Consider the following 14,607-nt stretch of genomic DNA (forward strand, 5'->3'; position numbering starts at 1 on the left):
ACTCCTGGTCCTGGTCCTGGTCCTGGTCCTGGTCCTGGTCCTGGTCCTGGTCCTGGTCTCAGCACAGTCTTCACTCTCATATGATGGTGTGTTTAGGTTCTCACACTTTTCTCAGAGCTTTAGGAGATAATGACTATTGTGTGAACACACACACACACACACACACACACCGATGGACTGTGGTGTGTATATAAAGGCAGCAGCAGATGTGAGTGTGTGAATGAAGGCACAGCCCTGACCAGGTGAGAACACACACACACACACACACACACACAGAGCTAGGGTCCGGTCCAGACTGGACTTCAGTTACAACCAAAACGAAAGTATCGCGTGTGTGTGTGTGTAAACAGCTCACTCTACTCTGACCTTTGACATGCACAGCCTGTTGTCTGACCACAGCTGCTGACCTTTGACCCCTGCAGAAGCCATGACCTCAGTGGTGAGTGGTTGACGTACGTTGACAGACCATCGAGGCCCGTGTGGCGTCCACTCATGAGGCGGTTGTATTCACTCTGTGTCACAGCCTCTGGCTCCGCCCCCACCAATATGTCGCCTTGGTGACGAAGGAGCGCAGCAGCAGAAGCATCCGGAAGGTCCAGGTCCTGACAGGAGTCTGGACACGGAGGATCTTCACTGTGAACAGAGTGAGTGCTCTGGACCGTACCATCCTGACTGCTGCTCATACCTGACCACATGTAATACACCGTACTGTCCACTAGGGTTTAGTTCAGTCTAACTTAGCTCTCGCTCAGAACACCATTATTTGTTTAATGTTGTCCTGTCGTGTCTACAACACGTGAAGAAATTGACAAGAAAGTGCAGAAATAACTGATCACAGCGCCCCCTGCTGCTGCACAGTGGATTACAAGATCACAGCACAGATCAAATACAGGTTCTAACTGATCACAGCGCCCCCTGTTCCCTCAGGTCATCAACCAGACCATGGTCCTGCTGCACAGGATCAGCTGGAGATGAAGACCACCAAAGGACCAATGAGTGACCAGCGCAGAAGACGCACAGAGACAGACAGGACAACTCAGCAGGTTTGATTGTTTCCTCCTTCTGTCAGTCTTTATGCTAAGCTAGGCTAGCATGTTCCTTTAAGCTAGGTCAACCGTGTCTTAAAGTCCAGCAGTTCTCACGCTGTAACGTGAGGACATTATTAGGGATAAAATGTTCCAAAACACCTGAGACAGGAGGACAAAAGAGGAGACGCACGTCTAATCTGTTTGATCCCAGAGCTTAGTTAACTGATGGAGGGGGGTTTAATTGAGGGGGGGGGCAGGTGAGACGCACTGGGACTGTGAGTGTGAGAGACTAAGACACTGTGATAAAGGTGCTGGACAGGACAGTTGGTCTGGACCTGAGGACGGCTCACAGCTGGACCATGGATGCTGGTTCTCCACAGGTTGGTCTGGTCTGGTGAGGCTGACTGGACCTGGTTCTCCACAGCCTGGAACATGTCCTCAGGGTTTGATGTCCTCCTCCATTTTTCTCCTCCTCTCCTCATCGCTGTCCTCCTCATGCTGTCCTTCATTCTGTCTTCATCTGGACCGTCTCACATTTTGATGTCATTCTAGTGTGTCCTCATCGTCTCCTTCTTCTTGTCCTGCAGTAACCTCTGGATCTCCTCTGTCCTCCTCATGCTGTCCTCCTCAGGTGTTGGTGGAACTGAAGGAGCTGGTGGTTAACAGGAACCAGGAGCTCCAGTGGCAGGAGACGGCTCGGTGGACAAAGTTTGAGGGAGCCGTGGAGGCGGAGTCCCGCCCCTATTTGTCCCCACTTTCTTTCCATTCGCTGCTGGAGCTCAGGAGGACCATTACCCAGGGTAAGCAGCAGGGGTCGCTGTGCCGCGAGCGTCCTTATGGTGATAAAAGTGACATCATCAATGTGTGTACGTAGGGGACGTGCTCCTTGACCTGAAAGAGAGGACGCTGCAGGGCATCTCAGAGCAGGTGGTCCGTCAGCTGGTCAGGTCCCAGCAAATCCAGGACCAGGACAGAGACCTGGTCCAGAATCTGATCCTCCTGAGACACAGGTCTGTTACAAACTGTCAATCATTTGTCTGTCCAACATCTGTCTCTCCAACATCTGTCCTCTTGGTCTTCAGTTGTCTGCGTGATGAGAAGGACGACGGTTGGTCCAGCAGCCAATCAGAGCCCTCCAAAGCCCAGTCCAACCACAGAGAGCCTGAAGAGAAGAAGGTAAAGTGACACAGATGGTCATGTGACTGTCCACTGTCCACTGTCCTCCCAGAGGGACCAGGTCAGCTGAGTACCAGGACATGTAGGCCCTTGGACCTCTGCCTGTGTGTACCATGTGTGTGTGAAGAGCAGCAACATGTCCTTCAGTGAAGATGACCTCATGTGACCTCATGTGACCTCATGTGACCTCATGTGACCTCTGAGATTCTTTTAGTCTTGTGTCCAGACGAATGTTCTTTTCTGCCACCAGGGGGTGAAGTTGTCAGAGAGGGGTCCAGAGCGAGCCGAGGCCACCTTGGTTCTCGTGGGTACGCACCTTTACGTCGGTTCTGTTGTCCTCTGGACGGCTGAAGGTTGACTGTGTCCGTCCTGTGTCCCCTCCGTGTCCACAGGCAGCCTGGACGGCCTGGACCGTCCCTGTGTGGCCTTTGTCAGGCTGCAGGAGTCGGTTCTTCTGGAGGCGGTTCTGGACGTCCCTGTCCCTGTGAGGTTCCTCTTCCTCCTCTTAGGACCGCCCACCAGCAGCCTGAACTACCACCTGATTGGACGCTCCATTTCCACACTAATGTCTGACACGGTACTTCCTGCAGCTGTTCTCTGGGTTCTCTGGGTGCTCTGGGTTCTCTGGGTGCTCTGGGTTCTCTGGGTGCTCTGGGTTCTCTGGGTGCTCTGGGTTCTCTGGGTGCTCTGGGTTCTCTGGGTGCTCTGGGTTCTCTGGGTGCTCTGGGTTCTCTGGGTGCTCTGGGTTCTCTGGGTGCTCTGGGTTCTCTGGGTGCTCTGGGTTCTCTGGGTGCTCTGGGTTCTCTGGGTGCTCTGGGTTCTCTGGGTGCTCTGGGTTCTCTGGGTGCTCTGGGTTCTCTGGGTGCTCTGGGTTCTCTGGGTGCTCTGGGTTCTCTGGGTGCTCTGGGTTCTCTGGGTGCTCTGGGTTCTCTGGGTGCTCTGGGTTCTCTGGGTGCTCTGGGTTCTCTGGGTGCTCTGGGTTCTCTGGGTGCTCTGGGTTCTCTGGGTGCTCTGGGTTCTCTGGGTGCTCTGGGTTCTCTGGGTTCTGACCGTCTTTAATCTCTACTGTTTCAATGGTCTCAGCGCTTCCACCAGGCTATGTACCAGGTGGACAACCAGCAGGACCTGCTGGCCACCATCGACCGTTTACTGGAGTGCAGCGAGCAGGAGGAGGAGGCTGGGCTGCAGATCTCAGCCAATCAGTCTCCAGGAGGAACGCCACAGAAACAGGAGGAGGAGCAGAAGAAGGTCAGCGCTGGTCCACAGAAGGATGGTAGGCCCTCGTCTGTATCTGAGTCAGACTTTGTCTCCTAGTCCCTGGTCTGTCTGTCCGTCTGGTTCTTTAGAGGGCTCCTCATCTTTCTGAACGTCCTGGTCTTCATTCCGATAGGTTCCCCCGGTCCGTCCAAACCCAGGGAGGACCACCTCAAGCGCTCGGGCCGTCTGTTTGGTGGTCTCGTAAGAGACGTGACTCGGCGCTACCCTCAGTACCTCAGTGACATCACAGACGCCCTCAACCCTCAGTGCATGGCCGCCGTCATCTTCATCTACTTTGCGGCCCTGTCACCGGCCATCACCTTCGGGGGGCTCCTCGGTGAGAGCAGCACTTCCTGGACCTCCTGGACTCCTCGGGGTGGGGGTCTGTAGATGTAGACATTTACCTGTCCTTGTCTCACAGCGGAGAAGACTGAAGGTCTGATGGGTGTCTCTGAGCTGATGGTGGCCACGGCCGTGCAGGGAACGGTCTTCAGCCTGGTTGGAGCTCAGCCTCTGCTGGTCATTGGCTTCTCTGGTCCTCTGCTGGTGTTCGAGGAGGCCTTCTACTCTGTGAGCTCAACATCGGCCTGGAGGAGAGGGGAACCCTCAGCCCTGGATCACTCAGCACTGACTCGGGGTGTGTCTGTAGTTTTGCAGGGTCAATGGTGTGGACTACCTGACAGGACGGGTCTGGATCGGGTTTTGGCTGGTTCTTATCGTTCTTCTGACGGTGGCCTTTGAAGGAAGTGTCCTGGTTGCTCTGGTCTCCCGCTTCACTCAGGAGATCTTCTCCTTCCTCATCACTCAGCACTGACTCGGGGTGTGTCTGTAGTTTTGCAGGGTCAATGGTGTGGACTACCTGACAGGACGGGTCTGGATCGGGTTTTGGCTGGTTCTTATCGTTCTTCTGACGGTGGCCTTTGAAGGAAGTGTCCTGGTTGCTCTGGTCTCCCGCTTCACTCAGGAGATCTTCTCCTTCCTCATCTCTCTCATTTTCATCTACGAGACCTTTGCTAAACTTGTTCAGGTGAAGCCCAGGTCCAACAGAACCCCCGTGACAGACGGCAGAACGTCCAGGTCATGTGTTGGTCTCTTCTAGATCTTTCAGGAACATCCTCTCCAGAATTGCTGTCGAAGGAACACCACAGGAACTCCTTTCACCTGGAACATCAGCACGGCTGGGGACGGGAATTCTGGGAAAATCACCGGGGAACCCAACACTGCATTACTGTCCCTGGTTCTGATGACCGGAACCTTCTGTAGTGCCTTCTACCTTCGCATGTTCAGGAACAGTTCCTTCTTCCCGGGGAGGGTCAGTAGTTGATACTGCACTGATCATGAATACATGATACAAAACTGCATTGGTACTCGGCAGTACTTACAAGTACACATGTACAGGATCAGTACTCGCACGTTGTTCCTTCTTGTGAGGCAGTGCTAGTACCGATAGGTTTATGTACCAACAGTGTTCAGAACCGCACCAGCTGCAGTATTTAGTGGAAACTGCAGTTTCAGTACTCATTCGTACGTTGGTACTAAAGTTGTGGCGTTGTACTGGTTGATGTGTAACTCAGTCCGACTGTGTCCTCAGCTGCGTCGGATCATCGGAGACTTTGGCGTTCCCATCTCAATCCTGATCATGGTCCTGGTGGACTACAGCGTGGACGACACCTTCACTCAGGTGAGACCTGGTCCTCACCACTTTAGATACCAGCACAACACCAGCAACACCAGCAACACCAGCAACACCAGCACGATCAGGGGCAGGGGTCCTGTTTTGACCCACTACCCCTGTGGGCTGGGGTCCTACGTCCAGTCCAGTCCAGTCTGGTGTCCTCAATGTGTTTCTCCCAAACGACCCATGACCCACTGCCAACTGACCCACTGCCAACTGACCCACTGCCAACTGACCCACTGCCAACTGACCCACTTCCTGGTACCCACTGACCGTGGCCCAGTGACACCTTGTCTGACGTGGTTCTAAAGTTGGTTCTCGTGAACAGAAACTCAGCGTTCCCAGTGGCTTCTCCGTCTCCAGTCCGGAGAAACGGGATTGGCTGATTTCTCCTCTGGGGTCGGACGGACAGTTTCCTGTTTGGATGATGGCTGCCAGCGTTCTGCCGGCTGTCCTGGTCTTCATCCTGATCTTCATGGAGTCTCAGATCACAGCGTAGGTTCTTCTCCTGCTCCACAGACCCGGCTCTGGTCCAGAACGTTCTTTGTTCCAAACCTTTGTTCTTTCAGACTGATCGTCAGTAAGAAGGAGAGGAAACTTGTGAAGGGAACCGGGTTTCACCTGGATCTTCTCGTCATCGTGCTGTTGGGCGGAGTCTCGGCGCTCTTTGGACTGCCGTGGCTCTCGGCGGCCACCGTGCGCTCCGTCACTCATACCAACGCCCTGACCATCATGAGCAAAACCTCGGATCCTGGAGTCAAGCCCCAGATCCAGAAGGTCCTGGAGCAGCGGATGACGGGTTTTCTGGTAGCTGTTCTAGTCGGTACGTCCAGGAGAACCTGACCTCAAGGTTCCGTGGAGGATTGGTTGATCGCTCTCCTAACTCTTAGTTCTGGTTCTGACCACCTCTTAGGTCTGTCCATCGTGATGGGCGGCGTTCTGCGCCAGATACCGTTGGCCGTCCTCTTTGGGATCTTCCTGTACATGGGTGTGATGTCACTGAATGGCATCCAGTTGACGGAGAGGCTGGTTCTGCTGCTGATGCCGTCGAAGCACCACCCAAACTACAGCTACACTCGTCAGGTTAGCCCCGCCCCTCCTGGTTCTGTTTGGCTCGATTTGGTGATGACGTGGTTTTGTCCCTGCAGGTCCGGAGTCTGAGGATGCACCTGTTCACCCTGGTCCAGCTGATTTGTCTGTCCCTCCTGTGGCTTGTCATGGCCACTGCGGCGGCGCTGGCGTTCCCCTTTGTACTGTTGCTAACAATTCCAGTGAGGATTTTCCTTCTACCACGACTCTTCAACCACCAGGAGCTGCAGAGCGTAAGCCACGCCCCCTCTCTTATCTGACACTCATGTGATGTTGTGTTTATGTCCTGTTGAACCTCCGTGGTCCTCCAGGGGGACAGCTGCCCCCCCCCGCCCCCCATCCTCCCTGTTGTTCAGAATGTTTCTGCAGAGTTTTATTCTTTGTTTCTTTAGGTCTGAATTTGTTAGCGTTAGCATTAGCCACATATGAGCTGAACTCCAAGCTGAAGCTGAAGTGAACAAAGAAGTCACAGACACATTAGCAATAGCCATTAGCCATTAGCTAGCTGCTAGCTGTTTCAATGATTCCGTATCTGCTGACAGGTTTGAGTCGTTTTGAAGCAGCTAACCGTTTTAGCGCACCTCAGTCTACCTTGACAAACAGGAAGAACAACAGTGTAGCAGAGGTTAGCTAACATCAGGGTGTTTGACCTCAGACGGTGACCTCTGACCTTTGTCCCATTAGCTCGACAGTGATGATGCGGAGCTCCACCTACAGGAAGGCGAGGGTCAGGACGAGCATTCTGAGATGCAGTTGGCCGTGTGACCTGCAGCTGCAGCAGTGATTGGTGGAGCCTGACCTGTTGTAACCAATCACGTGGCCTTTAAAGGCACAGTTCATTTATTGGCTTAAAAATAATTCAGGATGTGAATAAAAGTCTGATTCTTCCTGACTTTCCCGCTGTTTCTTCTGTCGGGTGCCCCACCCTTTGTAACTGGTTGTCATGGTAACCACACACACACACAGACACACACACACACAGATATGTTGTGTTCCCTGGTCGACTACTTTTCAGCTACAAAAACCAAGTCTGGGTTAGAAATGTCACAAATTCAGTTGATTCTGAAAAAGTACTGGATCTGGACCAAACTGGTCCGACTACCAGGTGCTCCACACGTCTGCTCCACTGGTGCCAGTGAAACTCGAGCACCAGGGGAGACTGGCAGTCACCTGATCTTCTGCTGAATGTTTAATGGACTCTTCAGAGACACACGCCGCAGGAGAAGAAGACAGGTCTCAGAGCAGAGGGACCAGAGACACCTTCACAACCAGAACCATCCAGAACCAGATACCTGGGCAGGTCCAGACTTTAGGAGGCTTCAGCAGGTAAGCACAGGCTCTGATGTTTCCATCATCATGATTGGTCGGTCACTGAGGACCAGAAACGTCTTCAGCCTCAGAACCTGATACACCAAATGGTACCGTTCACTGTGAGAACCTGGTGTTGGCCCCTGAGGTCCAGGCCTAGGTAGGCCAAGGTCTCGTTGGACATTTGTTGACTGTTTGGTGGACCGGACTCTCCGGCTGCTGTATGTGGGCGGAGCCAAAGTACCAGATAACCGCAGCTCCTGTGAACCAGTTCTACCTGAACGGTCCAACAGTTTTTGTTGTTGAGTTACTTCTTTTAGGCTGTAGTTTTGGTTCGGCTAATCTTTAGCCATTATAAGCTAACTCTAGCGACTTGGCTAACCTCGGGCCAACCTCCCCGTCAAATGTTTTCAAGCTGTTTTAACTTTAAATCGATTGGTTTTACTTCCTGTGACTGCATGAATTTTAGTTTTGGCTTCGATGCTAACGTTAGCTAGTTCTTGTTTGTAGCTTCTCATGGCCGACTTTAGCCGTTGGTTTAAAAAAATGATGGTTACTATTGACAAAAGTTTGTTGTGAAGCTACTACTGTTAGCACTTCCAAAGCTACTTTTACTGCCCAACATTTAGCTGTTGCTGAGCACAGTGGGGGGGGGGTGGTGTCCTCCCGTCAGGTGATGGTGTTAGGATGTCAGAGTCCAGGCAGCGAAGTCTATCCACGTCCGGAGAGTCTCTCTACACCGTCCTCGATCTGCAGAGAGGCTGTAGCCATGACGACATCAAGAAGTCGTACAGGTGACAAGCCCCGCCCACTGCTCCGACACCAATTAATTGCAGCAGCGCTAACGTTGCCTAACTTTTGACTTGTTTTAGGAAGCTGGCGCTGCGCTACCATCCTGACAAGAACCCGGACAACCCCGAGGCCGCGGAGAAGTTCAAGGAGCTGAACTCCGCCCACGCCGTCCTGTCCGATCTCAGTAAGAGGAACATCTACGACTCGTACGGGTCTCTGGGACTCTATGTGGCCCAACAGTTTGGCGAGGACAACGTCAACACCTACTTCATGCTGTCCACCTGGTGGGCCAAGGTGAGTGGGCGTGTCTTCCGTGTGACGGGGGCGGGGCCTCTGGTGACCCCGGGTTTGTGTTCCAGGGTTTGTTCCTGGTCTGCGGAGTCCTGACTGGATGTTACTGCTGCTGCTGCCTCTGCTGCTGCTGCAACTGCTGCTGCGGCAAACTCAGGCCGGCGTCCAGTGCAGACGGGGCGGGGCAGGAATACGTCTCACCTGACGACCTGGAGGAAGAAATAGGCAACGACCCGGAGCAGGGTGAGAAGTGTTGTTTTTAGGTGTTGCATGAGTCGGCAGCTGCTGGTCCTCTGCTGCCTCTTGTGGTCATGGCTGATGAAATTCAAACAGGGTGATGATGATGTGGTGAGGTCACGGTCTTTTTGCGTGTTTGTCACAGATGCAGAGACTCCGATGGTTCAACAGCCAACCAACGCCAGCGAGAAAACTCAGCTGATCAGCGACGGCCACCGCAGATACGGAGACACTTACACATGAGACAGGAAACAGGAAATGAGCTGTGACAGTGAAGCTCACTGATGCCTTCAGGGACTCTATGAGATTTAGGTTCTTCTCCTGTGTGACCAAACCAATGCTGTGATTGGTTGAAGTTGATAATCCGAGGGTGTGGTTTAATGACATCATTATTGTGGTGTAAATAATCGTTGAAGTTTTGTTTATGTATTTATTTCATTTATTAACTGTAGTGCAGTGAGCTGTGTGTGTGTGTGTGTGTGTGTGTGTGTTCACAGTGTTTAACGTCAAATTAAACTTTGTTTAAAACAACAGCCTGACAGGTGTTTGTGTGAATCTGTGTGTGTCACTGCGTTTGTCCAGCAGGGGGAGATACTCAGTAAGTCTCTAAACTGCCCCTTTAAAGAATGTCCGTGCCTCCTGTTCTCTCTTGACCTCTGACATATAAGGGCACGTTGCCACAGCAACAGCTGACGTGCCGCCTTCTAAAAACAGAAACAAACACTCAGTCACACGCACACGCACACGCACACGCACAGCGACAGCTCCATAACCCTGACGCAGTCCTTCTGAGCTTTCTTCACTTTTTCTTCCTTTTCTTCACTCTCGTCCCGTGTGGAAGGGCGTCCTCTGCTGCCCAGGTGAGGAAGGTGCACTCGGTCGGTCGGGGCGAACATGGAGACTCTAGAAAAGCAGCTTATTTGTCCCATTTGTCTGGAAATCTTCACAAAGCCCGTGGTCATTCTGCCATGTCAGCACAATCTGTGCCGTAAGTGTGCCAACGACATCTTCCAGGTGAGCAAGGACACCCCCTGCGGGTTAGGGAGGGATGCTGCAACTCAGGACACAACGGTTTAATAGTCCTACTTTGTGTTATAGTTGTTGACATTTTGTGTGTTGTTGTTACTGACGCGTCTCCTGCTGGAACTTCCTGAAGTCTGAGCTAAAATCTCTGATTTTCTCCATGTCTGCGTTGTAGGAAGTTTTTTCATTTCAAAAACTTCCCCCCCTCTCCAGGCATCCAATCCTTACTTGTCAACAAGGGGCAGTTCCACAGTGACCTCTGGTGGTCGTTTTCGCTGCCCGTCCTGTCGACATGAGGTCGTGCTGGACCGACATGGAGTTTATGGTCTGCAAAGGAATTTGCTGGTGGAGAACATCATTGACATGTACAAGCAGCAGCAGGGCAGCAGGTAACACACACACACACACACACACACACAGGGCTGTAGTCAGTTCTGGTGGTCCAGTTCTGGTGGTCCACCTTCAGGGTTTCCCCTGTGTTTTGTTACCTGCTGTGACCTCATATAGTGACAGTAAGTGGCCAGTAGAGGGCGATGAGCCTCTGTTCAGAACTCAGAGAGAAAAAAACTTAAAATAAATGAGAAACCAGAAACAACAACCAGAAACAACAACCAGAAACAACAACCAGAAACAACAACCAGAAAAAACAACCAGAAACAACAACCTAAAAGTCATGGCTGGTGGTTTTGTTTACCTGGAGCAGATGGACACAGCATTGATGATGCTCTCCTGTCCCTCACTCTGATTGGCTCCTTCATCTCCCCTTGTCTGTCCTCCACTACAGTTCGTTGCTGTAAAGTTAGGTGAAAGTTGACCCTAATCTAACGTCCTACGATGTCTCCTAAACTCCTCCGATCATCTTCTCCCACTTCTGTTTCCAAGTCCAAACCAAGACGCTGACACAGATGACAGTTAACAATAATGTCCACTCCTGTCTGTGCCCGGTCTCCAGCTACGCTCCGTCCGTCTTGGCCAGTGTCTGTCCTCTGTTCACTCCCCCCCCCCCCCCCCTTTCCCCATGTCCTCCAGTGAAAGTGGAGCAGCCCATGTGTGAAGAACATGAGGAGGAGAAGATCAACATCTACTGTGTTACCTGCAGCGCCCCCACCTGTTCACTCTGTAAAGTCTTTGGACCGCACAAAGACTGTGAGGTGGCGCCACTGAACACCGTCTTCAACAAACAAAAGGTTCTTCTTGTTACTGTTATGTCATCACGTCCCAGCCAATCAGTGCTGGTCGTTGGTTCTGAGACGGAGGTGAAGCTCATGGGCTTAGAACCAGAGGTCACAGGGGTCATCCTGACCATGTCTGTGTCTGTGTGTGTGTGTGTGTGTGTGTAGGCGGAGCTTACTGACTGTATTTCCATGTTGGTTGGAAACAATGAGAGGATCCAAGCCGTCATGGTCCACCTAGAGGAGACCAGCAGAACTGTCAATGTGAGTTCCCGCCTGAGCTTCATCTACAGAAGGAGGTACTGTCTGAGGAACGCTACTGGTCTGGGTTCTGTCCAGACTCTGTGAACGTTCCTAAGGTTCTGTCATGTATTTTTGAAGGTTCTGTGGAGGTACTGTTTGGTACTGTTTGGTACTGTTTGGTACTGTTTGGACTTTCTGTCTAATTGGGTCGGTTCCTATGGTAGAACTACAAGACATGTATTGAGACAATGTACCAGGAAGTAAAGACGGTACCAGGTCCTGATCCAGAGCTGGGAACATCAGGGAGAATGGAAGCCATGTGGGCGGGGCTTGAAGCACACAGCCTCCTGATTGGTGGAAGCCTGGTATCATTCATTGGTCCACAAACAGAACTGTTTTTATAGAACTGTTGGTTGTGAAGGCTAATGGAACCACCAGGTGTTGTTGGAACTGTTTGGTACGGTCTTCAGTGAACTGTAGTGGAACTTTAACAAGTACCAAAGTACCAAAGTACTTGTTAAACCAGTACCAAAGTACTGGTTTAAGAAGTACCAAAGTACTTGTTAAAGTTCCTGGTACCAAGTTGTGGAACAGGAGTTCAGAAGGTTTGTTCGGCTCCACAGGAGAACGGCAGCAGACAGAAGTCCAAGGTGTGTGAAACCTTCGACCACATCTTCGCTCTCCTGGAGGAGAAGAAAAGCCAGATGACTGTGAGGATCAGCTCGGAGCAGGAGGAGAAGCTGGAGTACATCCGAGGTCTGAGGAGGAGGTACAGTGAGCACCTGGAGACGACGGCCAAGCTCCTGGAGACCACCATCCAGACCCTGGACCAGTCTGAGATGGCTGCCTTCCTTCTGGTCAGTGGGACCAGGTGTAGACAAGGTGACCTCGTCAAGCTGAGGTCACCGTAACATGACATGACATCATCACCACTTCCTGGTGATGATGTCATGTCACATTTTGACAAAATTAAAAAAAAAAACTGTAGAATAAACCATTGAAAGCTATTTATGATTTTAGCTTTTTTTTAGCTAACATTTGGCCAACACATAGCTAACACATACGTAGCTAACCCTTAGCTAACCCTTAGCTAACCCTTAGCTAACCCTTAGCTATCTTAAAGGGCCTCAGGTTTTAATGAATAACAATTAGAATGAATGATTTTCTTCTTCTTCTGCAGACGGCCAAACCTCTGCTGCAGCAGTGAGTATTAAACCCAACCAGACTTTGTTGATGTTCAGTGATGTCACTCATGACATCACTGAACACTGTCTAACCATTGGACAGGATAATGGAGGGAACCAACACCTCCCACCTTGAAAAAATCCAACATGGCTACGAGAAGATGGACCACTTCACTGCCAACTTTGAACATCAGAGACGAGTGCTGAGCAAAGTGGACTTCATCAGAGGTGACAGGAAGTGACACGATCAAAGGAGCAGGAAATGTTAAACACACATTTTTATTTCGATGCTAACACTGTTTCCTGTTAGTCGATGACAAGGATGACGACGAGGACGAAGAGGAGGCGGAGTCCAAAGTGACAGCAGCTGCAGCCAATCAGCAGCCTCCTGTGAAACCTGCTCAGCTCCTGGCTCCACCCCTTCAGAGACCCTCAGAAACCCTGCCCACTGTGACGTCACACACCAAAGAGCCCGCCCCCTGCCCCTCCCCCTCCACCCAGCCCCTGCCCACTGTATCACCCACTGCAACTTCCAGCTCTGCCCCCCAGGTAAAGACATATTGATGATTGATTGATTGATTGATTGATTGATTGATTGATTGATTGATTGATTGATTGATCAGCAGAATGAAGCTGAGGACAGAGATGGACCCAAACATGTCTTTTCCTTCAGTTGGCTCAACCAAAAGTGATACCAGGAGCCCTGGACCAGTCTCACAGAACCAAATCAGAACCCGGACTTGACTCGGACCTAGTCCAGACCTGGTCCAGACCTGGTCCAGACCTGGTCCAGATAGACTCTGTTAACAACATAACATTTTAGATCGTTTTCCGTGAAGATGCTTTTATTTTGAAATGTCTCAAATAAAAGAGGTTTTCAAAAAAAACGATGTTTTTCTTTGCCTCTCAGAAGATGTCACATGACCAACAGTCATGTGACATCTTCTCATTCATTAACCAGTAAAGCATGACAAACAGAAACAGTAGGTGGCAGTAATACTCAGTGGCCAGCAGGGGTACTGCAGCTGTCAATCACAGAGTCATCCTTAGACAGCAGCTTTGATGAGATGATGTCACGGAGGATGTTTCCATGGCAACAAGTCAAACATCAACCTGCCCGGTCCAGACCAGAGGTTGGGTTGGTCTACATGAAATGAGAAAAGTGAGGAGAGAGAAGAAGAAGAAGTGGGAGACGCTGGAGGAGGAGGAGGAGGAGCAGAAGATTCTGTTGCTCATAGACTGGTTCTAGTCCTTGACACTGGTGTCGCTCATGTGACAGGAAGTAGGGAGTATCTCTACTTCCCAAAGACATCCATCAATCTGCGGTTGGCTCGGACCTCCTGCTGGGCCACCTGTTCGGCCCGGGCCATCTCCAGAACCTCTCTGAGCAGATGGAAGGTGAGGTCCAGGGAGATGGGAGACTCCTCCGATCTTCTGGTCTTCTGTGTGGCCTCCTTCTCCTCCCGTTGGGCCACAGTGGAGCGTGGTGACGAGGAGAGGACGTCTGAACCAGCAGCAGACCAGGAGAGACCGTGTGCTCCTCTCAGCTGCAGGAAGAACTCCTGGTCCAGGTGGAGCAGCAGTGGTCGATGCCTCAGGATGAGAGGAGAAACAGCAGCTTCAGCCTTTGGAGAACCAGGGACCAGGAGGGTGAGGAGAACCAGGAACCACAAGAACATCTTCATCATCATCATCATCATCATCATCATCAAGAGGAGGAGCAGGAGGTTTGTGGAACTGATCAAGTCCATCAGAAGATCCATTTTATAGAAGGGGGCTGAGGAGCTGGGGGGGCGGAGCTACAAGCCCCGACCAATCACTGAGGTCGCTCATCATCATGTGTCATCTCCGTCACTGTGAACCTTCTTCTCCAAACATGACAAGCAGTACTTGGCCACCCGTGGTGGTGGTGGTGAAGCTGTAGATCGTGGTGACCTTTGTGAACCGGGGTGTGACCTTTGTGTGACCTTCATCTGCTGCAGAGAAAAAACATGATGTGAAGGCAGCAGGTTTGGCACAGACACACACACACAAACAAACAAACAAACAAACAAACCACACGAGTCGGCCATGTTTGATCTGACTTGGAATTGTTCACTGACCTTGTCTCTGATGGTCTGACGCCCCCTGCA

At 51.5% G+C, this 14,607-nt stretch overlaps 4 protein-coding genes across 6 annotated transcripts; 3 read left to right on the top strand and 1 right to left on the bottom strand.

Moving 5' to 3' along the window:
- The first annotated feature begins 288 nt into the window (after positions 1 to 288).
- On the top strand, positions 289 to 7,097 carry slc4a2a (solute carrier family 4 member 2a). The gene is made up of 19 exons (XM_008337484.3): positions 289 to 439; positions 524 to 644; positions 928 to 1,043; positions 1,660 to 1,828; positions 1,903 to 2,038; positions 2,111 to 2,204; positions 2,455 to 2,512; positions 2,597 to 2,781; positions 3,288 to 3,477; positions 3,595 to 3,798; positions 3,883 to 4,031; positions 4,294 to 4,488; positions 4,561 to 4,773; positions 5,053 to 5,142; positions 5,465 to 5,631; positions 5,706 to 5,959; positions 6,050 to 6,219; positions 6,285 to 6,458; positions 6,910 to 7,097. Exons 1-19 carry the CDS (start codon positions 428 to 430, stop codon positions 6,988 to 6,990), a joined length of 2,778 nt encoding a protein of 925 aa, XP_008335706.1. The 5' UTR covers positions 289 to 427; the 3' UTR covers positions 6,991 to 7,097.
- A 115-nt stretch (positions 7,098 to 7,212) lies between these two features.
- LOC103398721 (dnaJ homolog subfamily C member 5B) lies at positions 7,213 to 9,330 on the top strand. Its single transcript, XM_008337435.3, has 5 exons — positions 7,213 to 7,551; positions 8,207 to 8,327; positions 8,406 to 8,619; positions 8,685 to 8,859; positions 8,999 to 9,330. Exons 2-5 carry the CDS (start codon positions 8,221 to 8,223, stop codon positions 9,094 to 9,096), a joined length of 594 nt encoding a protein of 197 aa, XP_008335657.1. The 5' UTR covers positions 7,213 to 7,551; positions 8,207 to 8,220; the 3' UTR covers positions 9,097 to 9,330.
- Positions 9,331 to 9,588: 258 nt separating this feature from the next.
- On the top strand, positions 9,589 to 13,317 carry LOC103398722 (E3 ubiquitin-protein ligase TRIM63-like). 3 transcript variants are annotated; one of them, XM_025053771.1, is made up of 9 exons: positions 9,589 to 9,867; positions 10,090 to 10,265; positions 10,889 to 11,063; positions 11,217 to 11,312; positions 11,915 to 12,148; positions 12,472 to 12,494; positions 12,579 to 12,703; positions 12,786 to 13,024; positions 13,149 to 13,317. In XM_025053771.1, exons 1-9 carry the CDS (start codon positions 9,748 to 9,750, stop codon positions 13,296 to 13,298), a joined length of 1,338 nt encoding a protein of 445 aa, XP_024909539.1. In that variant the 5' UTR covers positions 9,589 to 9,747; the 3' UTR covers positions 13,299 to 13,317. The 3 variants fall into 3 exon arrangements, with proteins under 3 accessions (XP_024909539.1, XP_008335659.1, XP_024909540.1); XM_008337437.2 differs by having other exon boundaries at positions 9,591 to 9,867; positions 13,099 to 13,302; XM_025053772.1 differs by having other exon boundaries at positions 9,591 to 9,867; positions 13,102 to 13,302.
- Positions 13,280 to 14,363, bottom strand: LOC103398756 (corticoliberin-like). Its single transcript, XM_025053778.1, has one exon. The coding sequence runs from the start codon at positions 14,236 to 14,238 to the stop codon at positions 13,771 to 13,773; it is 468 nt and encodes a 155-aa protein (XP_024909546.1). The 5' UTR covers positions 14,239 to 14,363; the 3' UTR covers positions 13,280 to 13,770.
- Between the last annotated feature and the right edge of the window lie 244 nt (positions 14,364 to 14,607).

This window comes from Cynoglossus semilaevis, unplaced genomic scaffold, assembly GCF_000523025.1.
Source record: "Cynoglossus semilaevis isolate Cse_v1.0 unplaced genomic scaffold, Cse_v1.0 scaffold992, whole genome shotgun sequence".
Classification (NCBI taxonomy): domain Eukaryota; kingdom Metazoa; phylum Chordata; class Actinopteri; order Pleuronectiformes; family Cynoglossidae; genus Cynoglossus; species Cynoglossus semilaevis.